At 41.4% G+C, this 19029-nt stretch overlaps 2 protein-coding genes across 8 annotated transcripts in view; both read left to right on the top strand.

Moving 5' to 3' along the window:
• Positions 1-2538: 2538 nt before the first annotated feature.
• Positions 2539-7031, top strand: LOC139424007 (ST6 (alpha-N-acetyl-neuraminyl-2,3-beta-galactosyl-1,3)-N-acetylgalactosaminide alpha-2,6-sialyltransferase 2). The gene is made up of 9 exons (XM_071175686.1): positions 2539-2663; positions 4237-4315; positions 4419-4590; positions 4700-4862; positions 5042-5180; positions 5500-5603; positions 5962-6045; positions 6141-6234; positions 6754-7031. The coding sequence occupies exons 1-9, from the start codon at positions 2539-2541 to the stop codon at positions 6931-6933; spliced, it is 1140 nt and encodes a 379-aa protein (XP_071031787.1). The 3' UTR covers positions 6934-7031.
• Positions 7032-8130: 1099 nt separating this feature from the next.
• The window catches only part of LOC139364944 (caskin-2-like), a 73296-nt gene continuing 62397 nt past the window's right edge, over positions 8131-19029 (top strand). For 3 of the 7 annotated variants that reach the window (XM_071102208.1, XM_071102211.1, XM_071102206.1), the window contains exon 1: positions 8168-8457. The gene's annotated coding sequence lies outside the window, so the exon portion shown is untranslated. Of the gene's footprint in view, positions 8458-19029 lie in introns of all 7 variants that reach the window. The other 4 variants (XM_071102213.1, XM_071102204.1, XM_071102207.1 and 1 more) reach the window with 3 other exon arrangements.

Below are 19029 nucleotides of genomic sequence, written 5' to 3'. Positions count from 1 at the left end.
TCTGTGTGTTATTATGTTATAATTAAGTCTATGATTTGATAGAGCACTCTGACTGAATGATGGTAGGCAGCAGCAGGCTCGTAAGCATTCATTCAAACAGCACTTTCGTGCGTTTTGCCAGCAGTTTTTTCGTAATGCTTCAAGCATTGAGCTGTTTATGACTTCAAGCCTATCAACTTCCGAGATTAGGCTGGTGTAACCGATGTGAAATGGCTAGCTACTTAGCGGGGTGTGCGCTAATACCGTTTCAAACGTCACTCGCTCTGAGACTTGGAGTAGTTGTTCCCCTTGCTCTGCATGGGTAACGATGCTTCGAGGGTGGCTGTTGTCGATGTGTTCCTGGTTCGAGCCCAGGTAGGGGCGAGGAGAAGTACGGAAGCTATCCTGTTACACAATATTAAAGTGCCTATAAGAACATCCAATAGTCAAAGGTTAATGAAATACCAATGGTATAGAGAGAAATAGTCCTATACATACTATATTAACTACAACCTAAAACCTCTTACCTTGGAATTTTGAAGTCTCATGTTAAAAGGAACCACCAGCTTTCATATGTTCTCATGTTCTGAGCAGATATGCAGATAAAAGGGATGTCAATTAAATGAAAAGGTACATTTTGCTGTGTTCTCTGGACTGATAGGGTTAAGTTTATCCAAAGGATAGTGTAAAACACCTGTTATTGTGGAGATTATTTATAAATGACCTTTTATTTTACATTTTTTTACATGGCACATATTGCACTTTTACTTTCTTCTCCAACACTTTGTTTTTGCATTATTTAAACCAAATTGAACATGTTTCATTATTTATTTGAGGCTAAATTTATTTTTATAAATGTATTATGTTAAGTTAAAAAAAAAGTGTTCATTCAGTATTGTATAGAAATTCAACTTCTTGTTTAGTGATTTGTCCTGATTCCCAACAGCTTTCCACTGTGGATGAGATATTATGCTGGAATTCCAGGGTAGGGTCACAATTCAGTGTGTGATAGAAGTCACCTTTAGATAGTTATCGGCGACATTCATTCACATAGTCACATTTGTTTTGTATACAAATTCCTCCTTTGACAAATTTTTTTATGATAATCGAAGGATCTGACTTTAAGTCCTTAAGAGCCATTCTCTCGTCTCTACTCAGGTTATCATAGGATTTGTGTTTCTGTTTGTCTTTCAGTAGGTCACCTACATCATTTTCAACAATCCTACAGATGGTTTCTATGGAGGCATTGTGTTTGGGGGGAGGTACAAATTAACTTTTTGCTCTAAATGTAGTTTTCTCAGAGTTCTCAGGTACCTCAGCTGGGTTAATGGCCCCATCTCCTCCTTGACTCACGGTAGGACAGGTAAGTCTATTGATTAGCCTGGTAGACCTATGTATACATCTCACTGAGGATGACATTTCAAGTGGAGTCATGTAAGTATCACTCTTATCAAAGAACTCACGCAATCTTAGATTATGAAAAACTTGAATAGATCTATCTGGACATCATTAATGTATGCAGTGGGTACAAATGTGAACCCCTTATTGAGAACACCGAGGTGAGCGGATGTCAGGGTCTTACTTGATAAGTTGAAGACGTATTTAGCTCCTGTTGGACTGGGGGCTCGTCCTGGGTCTCAATTGATAGGTGTCGCGGGGTGGTAGTGGATTTCTTCTTCCCCCGACGTATGTGTCGAACCCTCTTACATGCTGGGGTGTTGGCCTCGACGTTGTCCCCGGTGTCCCCGCCCTCTGTTGTAGATAAAACACTCAGCGTTGGTAGAGGAGCCAGAGTTAGCGCTGTCTGTGGATCGTCGGTCCGACAGAGTCACTCTGCGTCTGTCATCGGGTTGTCTCTTCCGTTTTTTTGGTTTCTTGCGTTTCTAGTCTCACCAGAGATATATTAGTCCGTTGTTCTTATCTTCCAAATCGAATTTGACTTTTTGCCTGCCCTGACTCTGAGCCCGCCTGCCTGAACATTCAGCCTGACCTGACCTTGAGCCTGCCTGCCTCCCTGACCTGGTTAATTCACTTTTACCTGTCCTCGACCAGCCTCTTGTTATTTAATAAATATCAGTGACTCCTGTGTCTGCATCTGGGTCTCGCCATGCGTCGTTATATTGACAGCTAAAAATAAAAACAGAACAGACACAACACAATCATACTCTGCGGGACAGATCATAGTCTAAAAATAAAAAACAGAACAGAGACAACACAATCATACTCTGCGGGACAGATCATAGTCTAAAAATAAAAACAGAACTGACACAACACAATCATACTCTGCGGGACAGATCATAGTCTAAAAATAAAAAACAGAACAGAGACAACACAATCATACTCTGCGGGACAGATCATAGTCTGACCGAAAAAAGACTCAGAGGAAAATGGTTTTGCTCCTGTTGTGCACAACACGTGGAGCATTAAGGATATGAACCTTGTTCACCCAACTGACTCACCTGGGTTTTAGAGCAGTAAATGACTTGTAACAGAAAGTTAAACTCAAACTTTTTTTTATACTCAAACAGCACGAGATATTATGTTCTCTAGTTGAGAAATATGACGATTTCTTGGAGGAAGTGTGTCTTCCTAGTGGGGGCTTTATGTGTAAGTGTTACTATAACCATGATTATGTATGGACAATACTATGACCTGGACTTCTTCCACGACAGACTTGCGAACAGGTGAATATTCTGCGTTTTTTAAAAATTGTTTTCCCTCTCAAATATTTGTATATTCTAAAACGTTGGTATAATGTAATCTAGGCTACTTAGTTAATTGGGAAACCATTGTCCAAAAAAATGTAAACCATACAAATCAACTACCTGTATCTTCATCCCTGTAATCCATCAACCCTGACAGTTCTATGACCTGTTGCATTCAACTGAGACATTGACACAATCAACCTACTGCGACTGTAGTTTTCTTGTGTCTTATTGTGGAATGGTTTGATTTTGGCAGATGAGATTACATTTGTCAAATTCATGCATTTTTGGGGGGAGTTTGTAATAATCCGTTCCATTCATAAGACTCTACCTTCATGTTAGTTGCTGAAAGTTGAAACTCAAATGTTTTACTAAATGAGAGATTGTTTGAGGATCCAGTGTTGCCGGTGTCTTCAAATTTATGCTTGCCGTTTTGTCAAGATCTGAATTTGTGGTTAATGGTAAAGCTACTGACTAGGCAAATGTGTCTAACGCATTTGTGCTCTATATCCCACAACTGACTTCATTTTTATTCCTGTTCAGACATGTCCTAAATGAACCAAATACTGTCTACATTACAGTTTAGACATTGTGCTCTGGTTTTTAAATTGTGCATGTAAATGTAATATGTTGATTACACAACGGACAGCAGTAATTATCACAACTACAACACGTTTATGGCAGTCATTTGAACTCTCCTCTGAACTGAGGTCAGGAGTCTTGTCACTTGTTTTCCTCTGTTCCAAGGAAAGGACCTTGTAAAATGCATGTTAGGAATTGTTTTGATGGGTTGAATTTCTGGTACCATAAAATATCTGTTCAAATCTTCATGTATTCATTAAACCAAGGATGGGTAACTGACAGCCCACAGGGTGTAGATCAAGTTCCAAAGACTTAAATAAAAAAAAATATATTTTTGGGGGGTGGGGGTCGGGGTCTCAACTTACTGAGAGTTAAAATAGTAGAATACATCAAGTGGAATTGTGAAATTTGGTTGTGCATCAGCAGTTTTTCTCACGTCACTCAATTAGCCCATGTAAGCTATTTTTTATTTATTTATTGTAAGTTCATTTTGCAGCCAGATTTGCAGCCAGCTATTTAAACGTGCAGTAATTAGGGTTGAATTACCTACCGGTGGCCCACAGTGATTTTGTTAGTTACTCTCAATCAGATGTCCTATTAAAAACTGGAAACTTTTCTCCCTCCTCCCCCTACCCGCCATGGCAAAATGTGTAGATTTGCAGCAAACTTGCTTTAAAACTGCAACGTGTGGAATTGCAGGAAATGTACAGTAATGTAACTTAAAATTTCACTTAGGGTCCCCAAAAGGCCAGGGCCAGCTCTGACTGCATGTGTGGGTATGGATGTGGGTACGCAGACCCGCGAGCCATGAGGTCAGATTTTGTGGCCCCCACACCCATCAAAGTTGCCCATCCTGACCTTAGACAAATCCGCTGGATTGGTCTGATGTGGTTATGTCCACTTAACAAGGTTTTGTGTGGATTTAACTCGTTGTTGTGCATTTTCAATACATGTTGTCTTCTTCTTCCAGTCAAGACACAGAGTTTGATAGCATTTGGACTTGCGATGAAGAGCTTTGGGACAACACCACAGCAACTGGGGAAGAGAAGGTAATCGCACAGAGATGATGTAGTTGCCTCTCATCTAATAGAACAAAGGCACACATATCCGTCTTGTACAGTACAATGTCAAGTGAGGTCTGTCTTTACTCAGCTGGAGGGTTTGTGTCCTCTGAGAAAAGCAGTGAAGGAGGACGACTTCCTCAGACTACGCTTTAACTTTAAAGTGCCTGTGCTGCAGTGGGCTGGGAGCTTCAGCCATTCAGAGTGGGGGCGATTGGAGACGTATATTCCCCCCTACGGCTGGAAAGGCCTGCCCCAGGACTGTATGAACATTCCCTTCAGTACCCTATTTAATAATCTCAACCAAACTACGTGTATACTGTATATAAAGTCATTGTCCTTTCACCTTTTAACTTATTTGTTGTTGATCAGTTGTGAGATCCACTTTGTCCCTGCTCAACGACTCGTCCAGCAGCCGCCTGTTTGAGCGCAGGTGGCCTGATCAGTGTGTCCGCTGTGCTGTGGTGGGAAATGGCGGCATCCTTCGAGGCTCCAAACAAGGCAGGGCCATCGACAGTCACCACTTTGTCTTCAGGTCAGTAGTGATGATGCAGCTCCCCTTCGGCCATCTTCAAAAAACTATTAGACTTCTTATTGCTCTTTGACATAACTAAGATCAAGTTTGTTGCAATTGTAAATATTTCCTAATATTAATCCACATAGTTTTTAAGGAAACGCTTAAGTATTAGACTGATGGTAAATGATTTATTCCAGGGTCAATGGGGCAATCACCAAGCACTTTGAGGAGGACGTGGGCACAAAGACATCTTTCTATGGGTTCACCACAAATACTATGAAGAATTCCCTAAATTCTTACAGAAAAGATGGCTTCACCAAGGTCCCACGGGGACAGGTAAGAACTTGTGGGACAGGCTACAGCAGCGTTTCCCAAACTCTGGACCTCAAGCGGTACACGTTTTGGTTTTTGCCCTAACACTACACAGTTGATTCAAATGATCGAAGCTGGATGATTAGTTGATTATTGGAATCAGCTGTGAAGTGCTAGGGCATAAACCAAAACATGCACCCTTTGGGGTCACGAGGACCAAGTTTGGGAAACCCTGGGCTACAGTGTTGAATCCGGTCCATTTTAAAGTGTTAGGAATTTGTCATACTCTGCGTGGTTGTTTATGCAACTATTCCTTAAAGCTTTGACTATTCCCTATCTGCAGAGAGTCCGATATATCTTCATTCCGTCCAACGAACGTGACTATGTGATGATGTCAGCTGCTATCCAGGGTCTCACTGTCACCTCCGGTCATGACAAGGGGGACTGGTGAGTTGAGAGGGTCAAATATGTGAAGCCCACATTAAGAAGAGTAGTACATTTGAACAGCATGTTACAATGGTGTGTTGAAATACTGTGGTCAAGCAAAGCACAATGATCTTGCGCTTATGCTGGTGAATAGGCTTCTCAGCTGTAATTCCATTTATTACCACAAGACGGTGCGGTTGTATTTCTATGAATATGTTGCGGTGTGCAATGGATAGAATCTTATGAGTGGTAGGGATGTGGGCATACAATTCACTTGATGATACTCATCTTTGTGTAAGCTCCCTTGCTATTGATTTACTTTTTGATGTACTTAATGGAACGTTTTTTCACCCCTTACTACATTTATCCCCTCAAACAGGCCCTCTCGATACTTTGGATTTAAGCCACCAGTTAAGCACTTTAAAATGCTTCATCCAGATTTTGTTACATATGTAACGCAAAGGTAAGGGGACTCGTATTGCCAGGTCAAATTGAGACTTTTAGATGATTATTGGCTGCTTTTGACACTAATGACGGTTGACTGTCAATGCTGAACAGGTTTCTGAAGTCTCCCCTGCTGAAGTACAGTCAGCTCTACATGCCCAGCACTGGTGCTCTGATGCTTCTGACCGCCCTGCACATGTGTGACCAGGTCAGGTCACATCACCACACGCTTTGCCCTTGGTCATCTATTGGTCACTGTTTAACCAACCAAGTGTCTAATGACATATGGCAACTTGGCCAGTATGGAAGTGATTTATTGGGAAACCATGGCAACCTCTGTTTATAGTCCTGGTATAGACCCCATATACTGTTATTTCATATTGATTGTGTCAGATGTAATTCATTAACATAATCCTGCAGAAACAGTAAATGTGGATTATAATTAATTAACATGTAGGGGTAGATATGTTTTTTGTTAGGGAAAATCAAGTTTGAAATGTAGAAGTGCAATTACAAACTTCAGAAGCCTTTTTAAATCTCAAGCACACAAGTATTTAATTTCCTGCTTTGCAGGAAAGTTCTACTGCAACAGGTTGATCAAATTAAGACCCTACATATGTATTGAAAGCTAGATGGTGCTATACTGAAACTATGCATGCAAATATTTATACAGCTGACCGAGAATGCATTTCATGCATAAGTGAACAAATCTCCTACCTTCCTGCAGGTGTCTGCCTATGGTTTCATCACAAAAAACTTTGCAGACTTCTCTGACCACTACTATGATGCTGTGATGCTGCCCCTGCGCTTCTATGCCAACCACGACATGCAGATGGAGAGCTGGCTGTGGGAGGTACTGCATGCACGAAAAGTAATGTCACTGTACAAGAGGACAAAAGTAAAATGATGGACACTCAATTGTATTTTCATGTGAAAAGCCTTCCTTGAAATGCTGTTAACTCCTATGTTTGCCATGGAGGTAGTCCCTCTGAAGGAGTGGCTGCTGGAGATGTGTAGCGTCCTTTGTCATTAGTCTCACAGCAACATTAAAGGCCTTTGACGGTGTAAAGCCAAGCTCAGGTGTTCCAAGCGTCTGTTTGTGGGATCGGGCCTTCTTTGATCATTTGAACAACCCTTATCTTCTCTGTGAAGGCAGGTGCAGGGAGCCGAGACTATAGTCTCTTGGTCATTCCTCTTTCTCATTTTCCTGCAATGCCTATTATCATTAGAAACTGTCGGGTTTGACTGGGACTTACAATGAAAGCATTCACATTATGAAGCCAGCAGTCCATTCATGCCAACCTTTTTGTAAATGAGTTTGACTTGCAGCCTCTTTGTCCAGTGCCTATCCAAGGATAGGTTACTCCAAGCCACAATAAAGACAAAGTGACACATTCTTGTGTCAAGCTTTGATCTGCTGAGCTATTGTTACAAACATACATGGATCTCCAGTGTCTGTTATGAATGAAATCCTGATAATAGACTAGTGAATGTTGCTAGATTATGTAATTCACTGTAAAAGCAAGATAATGACCACTTGTAACAAATTGTACACATTTCTGGGGAAAGCTGTGTTATGGCCATTTTCTGCCACTGACAGCTGTGCAAAATGTTATGGGATGTTATGTGCAATTGTTTTCTTATTCTATTAAAGCCAGAGTCCTTAATTGAAACAATAGCAAAGCGTCAGTCGGCCTATATTTTGGTAAAAAGCAAATTCATAGAGCTATGGATGGAAGGACTGACCAGCCATGATATCAAAATTATAGTTGTAACCATGTTTTGAGGCTATACAGTTCGTTAAAATACATTTACATTGTTTACAAACACATTTTTGGTTCTGGTTGGGGTACAACAGTTGAACTAAGCTCATAGGCATTTGTCATCAATTTCAATAATCAATTCGTATATATTAAACATGTATGTACAACTAGGGATTCTAGCTTTAAACTTTAGTGTAGTGCATGTTATGTAGTTTTTATTTATAGGATTTATTATTATTTACTTCATATAATTTCAAGTCGCACGGGCGCGAGTAGGGTCGCACAGCTCGCTCTTTTTGGAAGCGGAGGAGAAAGCGGGGACAGAGGACTGTGGGAGGGACGAACACATTCTGGATTGGATCTGACGGAGCAAGTGACAATTCAGTGGAGTCTGGCTTTCGGGTCGGAGTTGTAAAATATTGCATCAAATTATACACACTTTAATGTATTTTTATATTTTACATATATTTGTGATGAGTAGGTTATGTGTTTACTTGGCATAAGAAGAGTACTAAGATTCGCTTTCTGTGGGAGACTAACTCAAAATTACTTTCCTTGAGTTATTGGAAGGCTACGATTACTTTTGATGGACCTTGGAAGGCTCTCTGAAGACTGCCACCTTGACATGTATTCCCGTTTTCTAACATGCAACAACAACACTGTATAAGGTAAGACAAATGTGAATTCCAACGTTATAATTATGGCCCTACCGACGTGCTCGGGAAACTAGTGTTGCTAGTTAAGAAGTTCAGTCCGAAGGTTGCTAGCTCACTACTTAGCTTTGCTAGCTAGCTAGCCATGTTATTTTAGTGAACATAGCAACCGCGAGATTGAAAAGTAGATGCTAGCTAAAGTGATAGGCTTGCTACATATGGAGTAAGAGCTACTAGCTAATGGTATTTTTCCTTTCATAATAACCCAGTTCAAGTTGCATTGAACGTTTGCGCCATGCTTTGTAATGCGTCTTATTTATGGTTAATTTTAGAATTGAGTAATAACTATCTTACAGTTGGATGAACAATAACTAACTAGGTATATTTCTAAAAACACATTATTGGCAATCAATGATCCATAATCTAAATCCTACATCATGGTGTAGTTCTCCATTGGGACCAGTGAATAAAGTTGCACCCCATCATCAGCTACACACTCCAACTTCTCAAACACACATTCATATTGTGTGACCCCTTGCCAGCAATGCAGCAAGCATGAAAAGACTGGCTAATGGCCTTGGTGGGGGAAGAGGAGGAGGACATGATCACTGTTATTGGGAATGACAGCTTTGCTTACGCCCTGTGCACCTCTTTGGGTGTGTGGTGTACTGAGACTGTCAGGTCATGTAATGTAGCAAGTTATGTTCACACAAAAGAACAGTGCAGACTGCAGACCTGTGCTGTGCAGACACCATCTCATTAGTGGGATCCTGCTGTGCACACTGTGAACTTTCTCAAAATGGTGTATGTTTACATAGCAACACTTTGCTGTACATGAATTTCCTGGCCAGGTTGATCTGAACTGGGTAGAGGAGGAGACGATGAATATGATGAGTAGCCTCTCTATCCCAGTTAGCCAACATTCATTTTTCTATTAGACAGCTCTGCAAACGTCAATATGTTTGTTATACTCACCAAATATGGAGTTTCCCTGAGCAACTATCGTCATTTACTGCCTTCACTCCCGGTATGTACTTCCAAAAAAGGTTGGAATAAATGTTTTATCAATGATATTTTGGGATACTGTACTCCTGCTGTATCAGCTGACCTGTGCATGGCAGTAATGAGGAGAAGGGAACAATTGGCCTGCAATTCAGGGTGTTCCTGCATGTGGGTATTCCTGCATTTGCAGGAACCCCTCTTTATACTTCTATTGGTACATTTTTAAGTTAGGACAGGCAGGAGTTAGCACACAGTGTCGGCCCCCAACTCCTGTGCACTGGGGAAAACCTTGCTTGCCAAGCGGGGGCAAAGGGCACTGTCTACCAATCGTCCCCAACTCCCGCTAGCACAGCAGGCGGGAGGCGACACAATGGACTAGCTAGCGTGATAGTTAGCGACACCGTGTGCTTGCTAGTTAGCGAGCTAACTATCAAGCTAGCTAGTCCATGGTGTCGCCTCCCGCCTGCTGTGCTAGCGGGAGTTGGGGACGATTGGTAGACAATGTCCTTTGCCCCCGCTTGGCAAGCAAGGTTTTCCCTAGTGCACAGGAGTTGGGGGTGACACTGTGTGCTAACTAGCAAGATAGCACACGGTGTCGCTGATTAGCTAGTTAGTTAACTATCACAGTGTCACTCCAGCCTCCCGCCTGCTGTGCTAGCGGGAGGCGGTGGCGACCGGTACTAGACAGTGTCCTCCTCCCCCGTCTGTCGAGCACTGTTTTCTCACAGCTCTGTTGGTATTTTATTAGGATCCCCTTAATGCCAGTGGCAGGTCATAGGTAAAAATAAAAAAGAGTACAGGGCCTAGAGAACTGCCCTGCGCTACACCACACTAGAGGTCGACCGATTATGATTTTTCAACGCCAATGTAGATTATTGGAGAACCAAAAAAAGCCGATACCGATTAACGGCCAAAATAATTTAAATAGGGGGATGGTAGGGGACGCCATGTGTGACTGACGTGTTCTCCGTTTGCTCCCGTGGTATTCTTAAAGTTTATGTGAATTCTGCAGCAGAACCGTATTTATTTTCAAATATTAATTTGGTGATCCCTTTCCGTAAAAACCAAGACTACTTTGCTTCCGAATGTCAGCATGTCGACCAAACATAAGGCCAAGAGCATGACTTTGAGAACCCGGCCTACAAGACCCGCTCTCATCACCGCCCTCTCCTGAGTCTGAGGGCCCGGGGACGCACACTTTACCTGGGGGCGCGGCTTGGCCTGGCGGCGCTGAAATGAACATTCTCCAAGCCATCAAACTACTACGCTCTGAGATAGTTGAAATGAAAACACAGGTGGTTGCTACGATTGAGGCCAGAATACAGGAGGTTTCTGATACTTTAAAAGCAGATTTAACCATCCTGCGGAACGAGACTGTGCCGGCAATTACATTACTCAAAACAACAACTGCGTCACACACTACAACGATTGCAGCACTGGAGGCCTCCGCTACTAATGTCTCCGATTTAACTACATCCCTGGAGACTGAAGTTAAACGCCTAGCTGCGGATTTGAAAAAGGTGAGGGAGAGCTGTGTGAGTTTAGAGGGATTCTCTCGCCGCAATAATCTGAGACTTGTATCAATCCCAGAGTCCGCGGAAATGCATCGCGCCACGGATTTCGTCTCAGGGCTGCTGAAGGATGTTCTTGCCTTAGATGAAAAGCCCCTGATTGATCGAGCCCACCGGTCGCTGCGCCCAAAGCCCCGGGATGGGGAGAGGCCCCGTGACATAATTCTTCGAGTGCACTTTTTTCATGAGAAGATGGAGATCCTCCGACGAGCCCGCAATACCACTCTGAGCTTTCAAGGACAGAGCTTTTCCATTTACCAGGACTACTCCCCCACTGTTTCCAGGCAGCGCGCAGCTTTCGGACAGGCCAAACGAGTACTTCGGGACCATCCAAGTGTGAAGTATGGACTGCGATTCCCGGCCCGTTTATGGATATCTCATGAGGGTAAAGACCACACATTTGAATCTCCGGATGAGGCTATGGCTCACATTCAACGTCACATCAAGTCTTGAATATGCTCACAGTGTGGATTGTAAGTACCCCACTTGTGGTACAATTATGTTTAGATATAACAGGCTAGTCTTGTATAGTTAGTGAAACTATTCAGGCTTATTTGATGTGATCTAATGTTTTGATTATCTAGTGTGCGTGGCTTATCTCGCTCACCTATTTAGTTTGTTTACACATTGTCTCAGTGACTCAAAATAGTTTTGGTTATTAGTTTACTGCATCCGTTTGTATTGACCCAGTAAACAGTAAATGTCTCCCGAGGCTACACGGTTTCTGGGGCCTCACTTTAATTTTAAAAGTTTTGAGCGTCATTTATGCCCAGCAAACGTTCAACGTTGCGCACACATCGTTTTTTGGTATTGGTTGTAAACTGTCTCAGCTTCAACTAGACTACTATTATAATTACTATTATTTTTGATTGTCTAACTATGATTTCCTTACTTCAAATTAGATTTTTGGCTGAGAGCCTTTATACATTTTATTTATTTTCTCTCTCAATGCCTGTTATAAGACGGGGAATACAATTATATACATCTACAAGTGGTGCTTTTGTCATTCCGTTTGCACAAGGGATTCGCCTTTTTTTTTTTTTTTTTGAAAAAATACATACAAATCTTTCTTTTTGCTGCTTGATCCACTAACAAAACGCGACTTTAAAGAGCGGGACTGTGGGTTTAGGTTTAAGACCGCACTCTCACAGACATACTGTGCGAAGAGAACATGTTCTATTTAGGCTTGTACCTCGTTTGGGGAGGTATTGTCTGGGATGGGGGGAGGGGGTGGGGGGGCAGGTTGAATTGTTCAGTTCTAATGTTGTCATTCTGTCTTTTTAGTTTTCTTTTCTGTTTTTTTCTCTGTACTTTTTCCAAACATTTACCACCGTACATTATTACTCTGAGACAAGTTATTCTGGGGGTTTTGGGCGCTCATTGCTTTTCCATTCTATGCTCTGATGACAGGGTTGAATAACGGGAATGCCCAGAGGGGCCGAAATAATACGATCAAGTACATTTCTTGGAATACCAAAGGGGTTAACAACCCGGTGAAGCGTAAGAGGGTGTTGACACACTTAAAGGGTTTGAATGCAAATATTGCATTTCTACAAGAGACTCACTTGAGGACTGGTGAGCATTTTAGGATGCGTAAGGACTGGGTTGGTCAAGTGTTCCACTCAAACTTTCATAGTAAATCAAGAGGTGCTGCTATTCTGGTTGATAAAGCTACTCCCTTTGTAGCTTCTGAGGTTATTGCTGATCCTAAGGGACGATACGTCATAGTAACTGGTGAACTGTTTTCTACCCCTCTTGTTTTGGCTAGTGTTTATGCTCCCAATTGGGATGACACAAGTTTCATTTCTTCCTTTCTGTCTGCTATTCCCAATTTAGATTCTCATTTGTTGATTTTAGGGGGGGATTTCAACTGTAAAATGTCCCCAGTTCTGGACAAGTCCTCACAAACAAATACAGGCCCATCTAAATGTGACCTACTTATTCAATCCTTTCTTCAGAAATATGCTATGTTTGAGGCCTGGCGTTTCCTACATCCTACAGATAGACAGTATTCCTTTTATTCTCATGTTCATCAAACATACTCCCGGATTGATTACTTCTTTTTGGACAAAAAACTTCTGCCTAACCTTCGGCAGTGTACTTCGAGAGTATTGTTATCTCTGACCATTCACCATTAGTGCTTGAACTAGAGTTTCCCCAGCGACCTCCTAGGTGTTATCAATGGCGTCTCAACCCCATTTTACTCTCAGATAAGGAGTTTGTCAATTTCATTTCTTCTGAAATTACCTTATTCCTAGAAACTAATTCAACACCAGGTATGTCCTGCTCTACCATATGGGAGTCTCTCAAAGCATACCTACGTGGCCAAATTATTTCTTATACAGCCAACCAAAACAGAGTTCGCTCCCAGCGACTTCGGGACCTGAGCGAGTCCATAGCCACATTGGATGAGAAGTATGCTACGGATCCTTCCTCTGATCTGCATAAAGAGCGCCAACTACTCCAATCTGAATTTGATGAGCTTTCTACCAGGCAAGCTGAACAGTTACTCTTGCGAGCTCGATACAAAGTCCAAGAACAAGGCGACAAGGCCAGTAAACTCCTTGCACATCAGATCCGTAAATCTGAGGCCTCACGGCTAATCCCACAAATAAGGACCCCGTCTGGTGCCACCACAGTTATACATAAAGAGATCAATGATCAATTTAAACAATTTTACTCTGCGCTGTACACCTCTGAATCCCCTCAATACCCTTTGCTGATTGACTCCTTCTTTAATGGCTTGAATATGCCTTCAATTGATACAGACTCCCATGACTGTCTAGAAGAAGAATTTACGCTTGAGGAGATTGCAACAGCAGTGTCCGCAATGAAAAGTGGTAAATCACCGGGTCCGGACGGTTTTCCAACCGAATTTTACAGGACGTTTTCTGGTCTGCTTTGCCCATTCTTGTCCCGACTATTTGCAGAGTGCCTCAATACTTCAAAGCTGCCACCTAGTCTTTATCAGGCTTCAATTTCATTACTACTAAAGAAAAACAAAGACCCCCTGGAATGTGGATCCTATCGCCCAATCTCGCTTTTAAACTGTGATTACAAAATCCTAGCTAAGCTTTTAGCCATCCGTATGGAAGGCTTGCTGCACCAAGTAATACACTCTGACCAGACTGGCTTTGTGAGAAATAGGCATTTATTTTTCAATATTAGGCGCCTTATGAATATACTGTACTCCCCAGCGTCGGAGGACCCGGAGGTGGTGGTCTCACTTGATGCCGAAAAAGCGTTTGACCGCGTTGAGTGGGACTACCTAACAGCTGCCCTTTATAGATTTGGCTTTGGCCCCAAATTCATTGCGTGGATAAAGATTCTTTATTTTTCCCCCATGGCTTCGGTACGGACTAATAACTTGTCCTCTGACTATTTTCCCTTGCACCGCGGATCCAGACAGGGTTGCCCACTCTCCCCCTTGCTGTTTGCTTTGGCAATCGAGCCTCTCGCCATTGCACTACGCTCTAATGATGCCATTCAAGGCATAATCAGGGCGGGCTGGGAGCAGAAAGTCTCGCTATATGCTGACGACCTCCTTTTGTTTATCTCCAATCCCGATACCTCATTGCCACGTGCCCTATCTGTTCTTAAAAAGTTTGGATCAATCTCAGGGTACAAGCTGAATCTAGGCAAGAGTGAGCTTTTTCCTGTAAATAAGGCTGCTTTAAAGTGCTCTTTCACAAGTTCTCAGTTTAGGATTGTCCGGGATCAATTCACTTACTTGGGAGTAAAAGTGACAAGGAAATATTCAAATTTGTTTCAGGAAAACTTTGTTGCTCTAGCAGACAGATTGTTTCAATCTTTTACTTTTTGGAATTCGCTACCCCTTTCTCTTATCGGAAGGATTAACGTCATTAAAATGAATGTGTTGCCCAAATTTCTATATTTATTTCAATGTTTACCCATTTTTATTCCAAAATCTTTTTTTATTTCACTAGATCAAACATTCATGCATTTTATTTGGGATGGCAAGGTACCACGGATTGGAAGAAAACATTTACAGAAGCCTAGGTCATTGGGGGGTTTAGCTCTACCAAATTTTCAGACATACTACTGGGCTGCAAATTTTAGAGCCGTTCTGTACTGGCTGCAGACTGATCCTACTGGCCCTAGACCACTCTGGGTCCAGATGGAGTCTGAATCGTGTAAACCTGCAGCACTTTCCTCTGTGCTGTGCTCGTCTCTCCCAGTGTCCCTAGGCAAAATGTGTGCCAACCCAATTGTAAAGCAGTCTCTTAAAATTTGGAATCAGTTCCGTTTAGCCTTTAACCTCCGAGGCTTTTCTCTATCAGGCCCAATCAATCAGAACATTTTATTTCCTCCATCTTTGAATGATGGGGCTTTTGGCATTTGGCACTCACTAGGCCTTTCCTCGCTAGCCCAATTATTCTTTGATGGTACATTTGCCTCTTTTTCTCAGCTGCAGGAAAAGTTCAATCTCCCCCAATCCCACTTTTTCCGCTATCTCCAGACTAGAAACTTTGTCAGGGCTAACACACCTGGATTTCCCAATAGGCCTGCGAATACAACTATAGAGAGCATCTTGGAGCTGAACAAGCTTCCTAGGGGCGCAATTTCAGATGTATATGCAATCATTCATGACTTACAGAACCCTTCTTTGGTGCCTTTAAAGACTCCATGGGAAAAATATTTGGGGGAGGAACTTGGGGAAGACGCCTGGGAATCTGTGCTGCACAGGGTGCACTCGTCCTCTTTTAGCACTAGACACAGCCTCATTCAATTCAAGGTGGTTCACCGTATCCACTGGTCGGGGGCCAAACTTGGAAGAATATTCTCTGATTTTGATCCTACCTGTGTCAGATGTAAGGTGGAACCAGCCACACTGTTGCATATGTTTTGGGGCTGTCATAAACTGTCAGGTTTCTGGGAATTAATATTTAAATGTTTCTCTGATATATATGACACTGTTATAGATCCGTCTCCCCTTACAGCCCTTTTTGGAGTACTGCCCATGGGTACCCCCCTATCAAGAATCCAGTCGGACACTGTTGCTTATACAACTCTTTTAGCTAGACGGCTAATACTACAGAACTGGAAGATGGCAGCTCCCCCATCTTATAAATATTGGGTGAGGGATGTGTTGTGCTCTCTGAAACTAGAAAAAATTAAATTCAATTCACGTGGGAACCCCAAACTGTTTGATGAGGCTTGGGCTCCATTCCGGTCTTACTTTAAACAGTCCATCCTCTGATGGCATTCCAATTAATACTAAAATAAGTCTGTGACTTAAGAGGTCCGCAGATGCCTTGTTCATCTTGCCCAGGCAGAGACTGAAGTGTGAGCTTGTTTTTCCCAGTTATTTTTACATTTTGTTCACGCCTACATGAATAATCATTTCTTTTATTTTTATTTTAAAGCATTGTAAACTTTTTTTTATTTTTTTTATTTATTTTTTTGTCCAGTGGATGGTCGGTCTGTGGCCATGACTCTCTGTGAGTGGTTGCATTTCTCCACCCTTATCCCTTGAACAATGGTGAGATGTTTGCCCTGTCCCTGTACTATAGATTGCCCCTTTAACCTCTGTAGCCTTCTGCCTGGTGTGTTTAACTTGTCTAAAGTATGGTATCTTTAAAGCTATTTTTTTATTTGTATTTTTATTTGTATTTTTTTTTTTTCTAGTTGAGTATATTATTTATATTGCTTTGTCTTGTGTGTGTATGTTCAAAACTTAATGAACAGAGTTTAAAAAATAAATAAAATAAAAAATAAAATAAAAATAATTTAAATAAAAAAATAATAATAAAAAAAAAAATATATATATATATTTATATATATGTAATAATGACAATTACAACAATACTGGATAAACACTTTTTATTTTAAGTTAATATAATACATAAATAAAATAAATGTAGTATCAAATAAATAATGAAACATGTTAAGTTTGGTTTAAATAATGCAGAAGAAAGTAAAAGTGCAATATGTGCCGTGTAAAAAAGCTAACTTTTAAGTTCCTTGCTCTGAACATAGGAACATATGAAAGCTGGAGTCTTCAATATTCCCAGTTAAGAAGTTTTAGGTTGTAGTTATTATAGGAATTATGACGCGTCGACTATTTCTCTCTATACCATTTGTATTTCATATTAGAGGTCGACCGATATATTAGGGCCGATTTCAAGTTTTCATAACAATCGGTAGTCAATTATGACTGATTACATTGCAATCCATAAGGAAACTGCATGGCAGGCTGACCACCTGTTACGCGAGTGCAGCGTCAAAAGGACCTTGTGGCTGCAAGGAGCCAAAGTAAGTTGCTAGCTAGCATTGATCGTTTTTATAAGATCAGTTTAATCTTCACATAATCACTAGTTAACTACACATGGTTGATGATATTACTAGGTTAACTAGCTTGTCCTGCGTTGCATATAATCAATGCAGTGCCTGTTAATTTGTCATCGAATCACAGACTACTTCACCAAACGGGTGATGATTTAACAAAAGCGCATTGACAAAAAAAGTACAATCGTTGCACAAATGTACCTAACCATAAACATGAATACCTTTCTTAAAATCAATACACAGAAGTATATATTTTTAAACCTGCATATTTAGTTAAAAGAAATTCATGTTAGCAGGCAATATTAACTAGGGAAATTGTGTCACTTCTCTTGCGTTCAGTGCAAGCAGAGTCAGGGTATATGCAACAGTTTGGGCCACCTGGCTCGTTGCGAACTGTGAACTAATTTGCCAGAATTTTACATAATTATGACATAGCATTGAAAGTTGTGCAATGTAACAGCAATATTTAGACTTAGGGTTGCCACCCGGTCGATAAAATACGGAACGGTTGCGTATTTCACTGAAAGAATAAACGTTTTGTTTTCTAAACAATAGTTTCCGGATTTGACCATATTAATGACCCAAGGCTCGTATTTCTGTGTTTATTATATTATAATTAAGTCTATGATTTGATAGAGCAGTCTGACTGAACGGTGGTAGGCAGCAGCAGGCTCGTAAGCATTCGTTCAAACAGCACTTTCCTGCGTTTGCCAGCAGCTCTTAGCAATGCTTGAAGCACAGTGCTGTTTATGACTTCATGCCTATCAACTCCCGAGATTAGGCTGGCAATACAAAAGTGCCTATAAGAACACCCAATAGTCAAAGGTATATGAAATAAAGGTCAGCCGATTGTGATTTTAATGCCGATACCGATTATTGGAGGACCAAAAAAAAACGATATTGATTAATTGGCCGATTTGAATATTTATTGACATTTAATCCTAGTAAATATTCCCTGTTTTAAGTCAGTTAGGATCACCACTTTATTTTAAGAATGTGAAATGTCAGAATAATAGTCGAGAAAAGGATTTATTTCAGCTTTTACTTCTTTCATCACATTCCCAGTGGGTCAGAAGTTTACATACACTCAATTAGTATTTGGTAGCATTGCCTTTAAAGTATTTATTTTTTAAAGCCTTCCACAATAAATTGGGTGTATTTTGGCCCATTCCTCCTGACAGAGCTGGTGTAACTAAGTCAGGTTTGTAGGCCTCCTTGCTCACACACGCTATTTCAGTTCTGCCCACACATTTTCTATAGGATTGAGGTCAGGGCTTTGTGATGGCCACTCCAATACCTTGACTTTGTTGTCCTTAAGCCATTTTGCCACAACTTTGGAAGTTTGATTGTCCATTTGGAAGACCAAGCTTTAACTTCCTGACTGATGTCTTGAGATGTTGCTTCAATATATCCACCTAACTTTCCTCCCTCATGGAGCCATCTATTTTGTGAAGTGCACCAGCCCCTCCTGCAGCAAAGCACCCCCGCAACATGATGCTGCCACCCCCGTGCTTCACGGTTGGGATGGTGTTCTTCGGCTTACAAGCCTCCCCCTTTTTCCTATAAACATAATGATGGGTGGTCAGCCTGCCACGCAGTTTCCTCATGGATTGCAATATAATCGGCCATAATATGCATCCAAAAAGGCCGAATACAGATTGTTATGAAAACTTGAAATCGACCCTAATTAATCGGCCATGCAGAT

This window comes from Oncorhynchus clarkii, chromosome 13, assembly GCF_045791955.1.
Source record: "Oncorhynchus clarkii lewisi isolate Uvic-CL-2024 chromosome 13, UVic_Ocla_1.0, whole genome shotgun sequence".
Classification (NCBI taxonomy): domain Eukaryota; kingdom Metazoa; phylum Chordata; class Actinopteri; order Salmoniformes; family Salmonidae; genus Oncorhynchus; species Oncorhynchus clarkii.
This window is presented reverse-complemented; position numbering and strand designations above follow the sequence as displayed.

What these genes read in the sequence shown, in the direction of transcription:
- LOC139424007 (XM_071175686.1), top strand. Translation starts at nt 2,539, where the DNA reads ATGACGATTTCTTGGAGGAAGTGTGTCTTCCTAGTGGGGGCTTTATGT. An exon ending in GAAAGGCCTGCCCCAGGACT is followed by an intron (nt 4,591 to 4,699) that starts GTATGAACATTC and finishes GTTGTTGATCAG; the next exon opens with TTGTGAGATCCACTTTGTCC. An exon ending in CCCTGCACATGTGTGACCAG is followed by an intron (nt 6,235 to 6,753) that starts GTCAGGTCACAT and finishes ACCTTCCTGCAG; the next exon opens with GTGTCTGCCTATGGTTTCAT.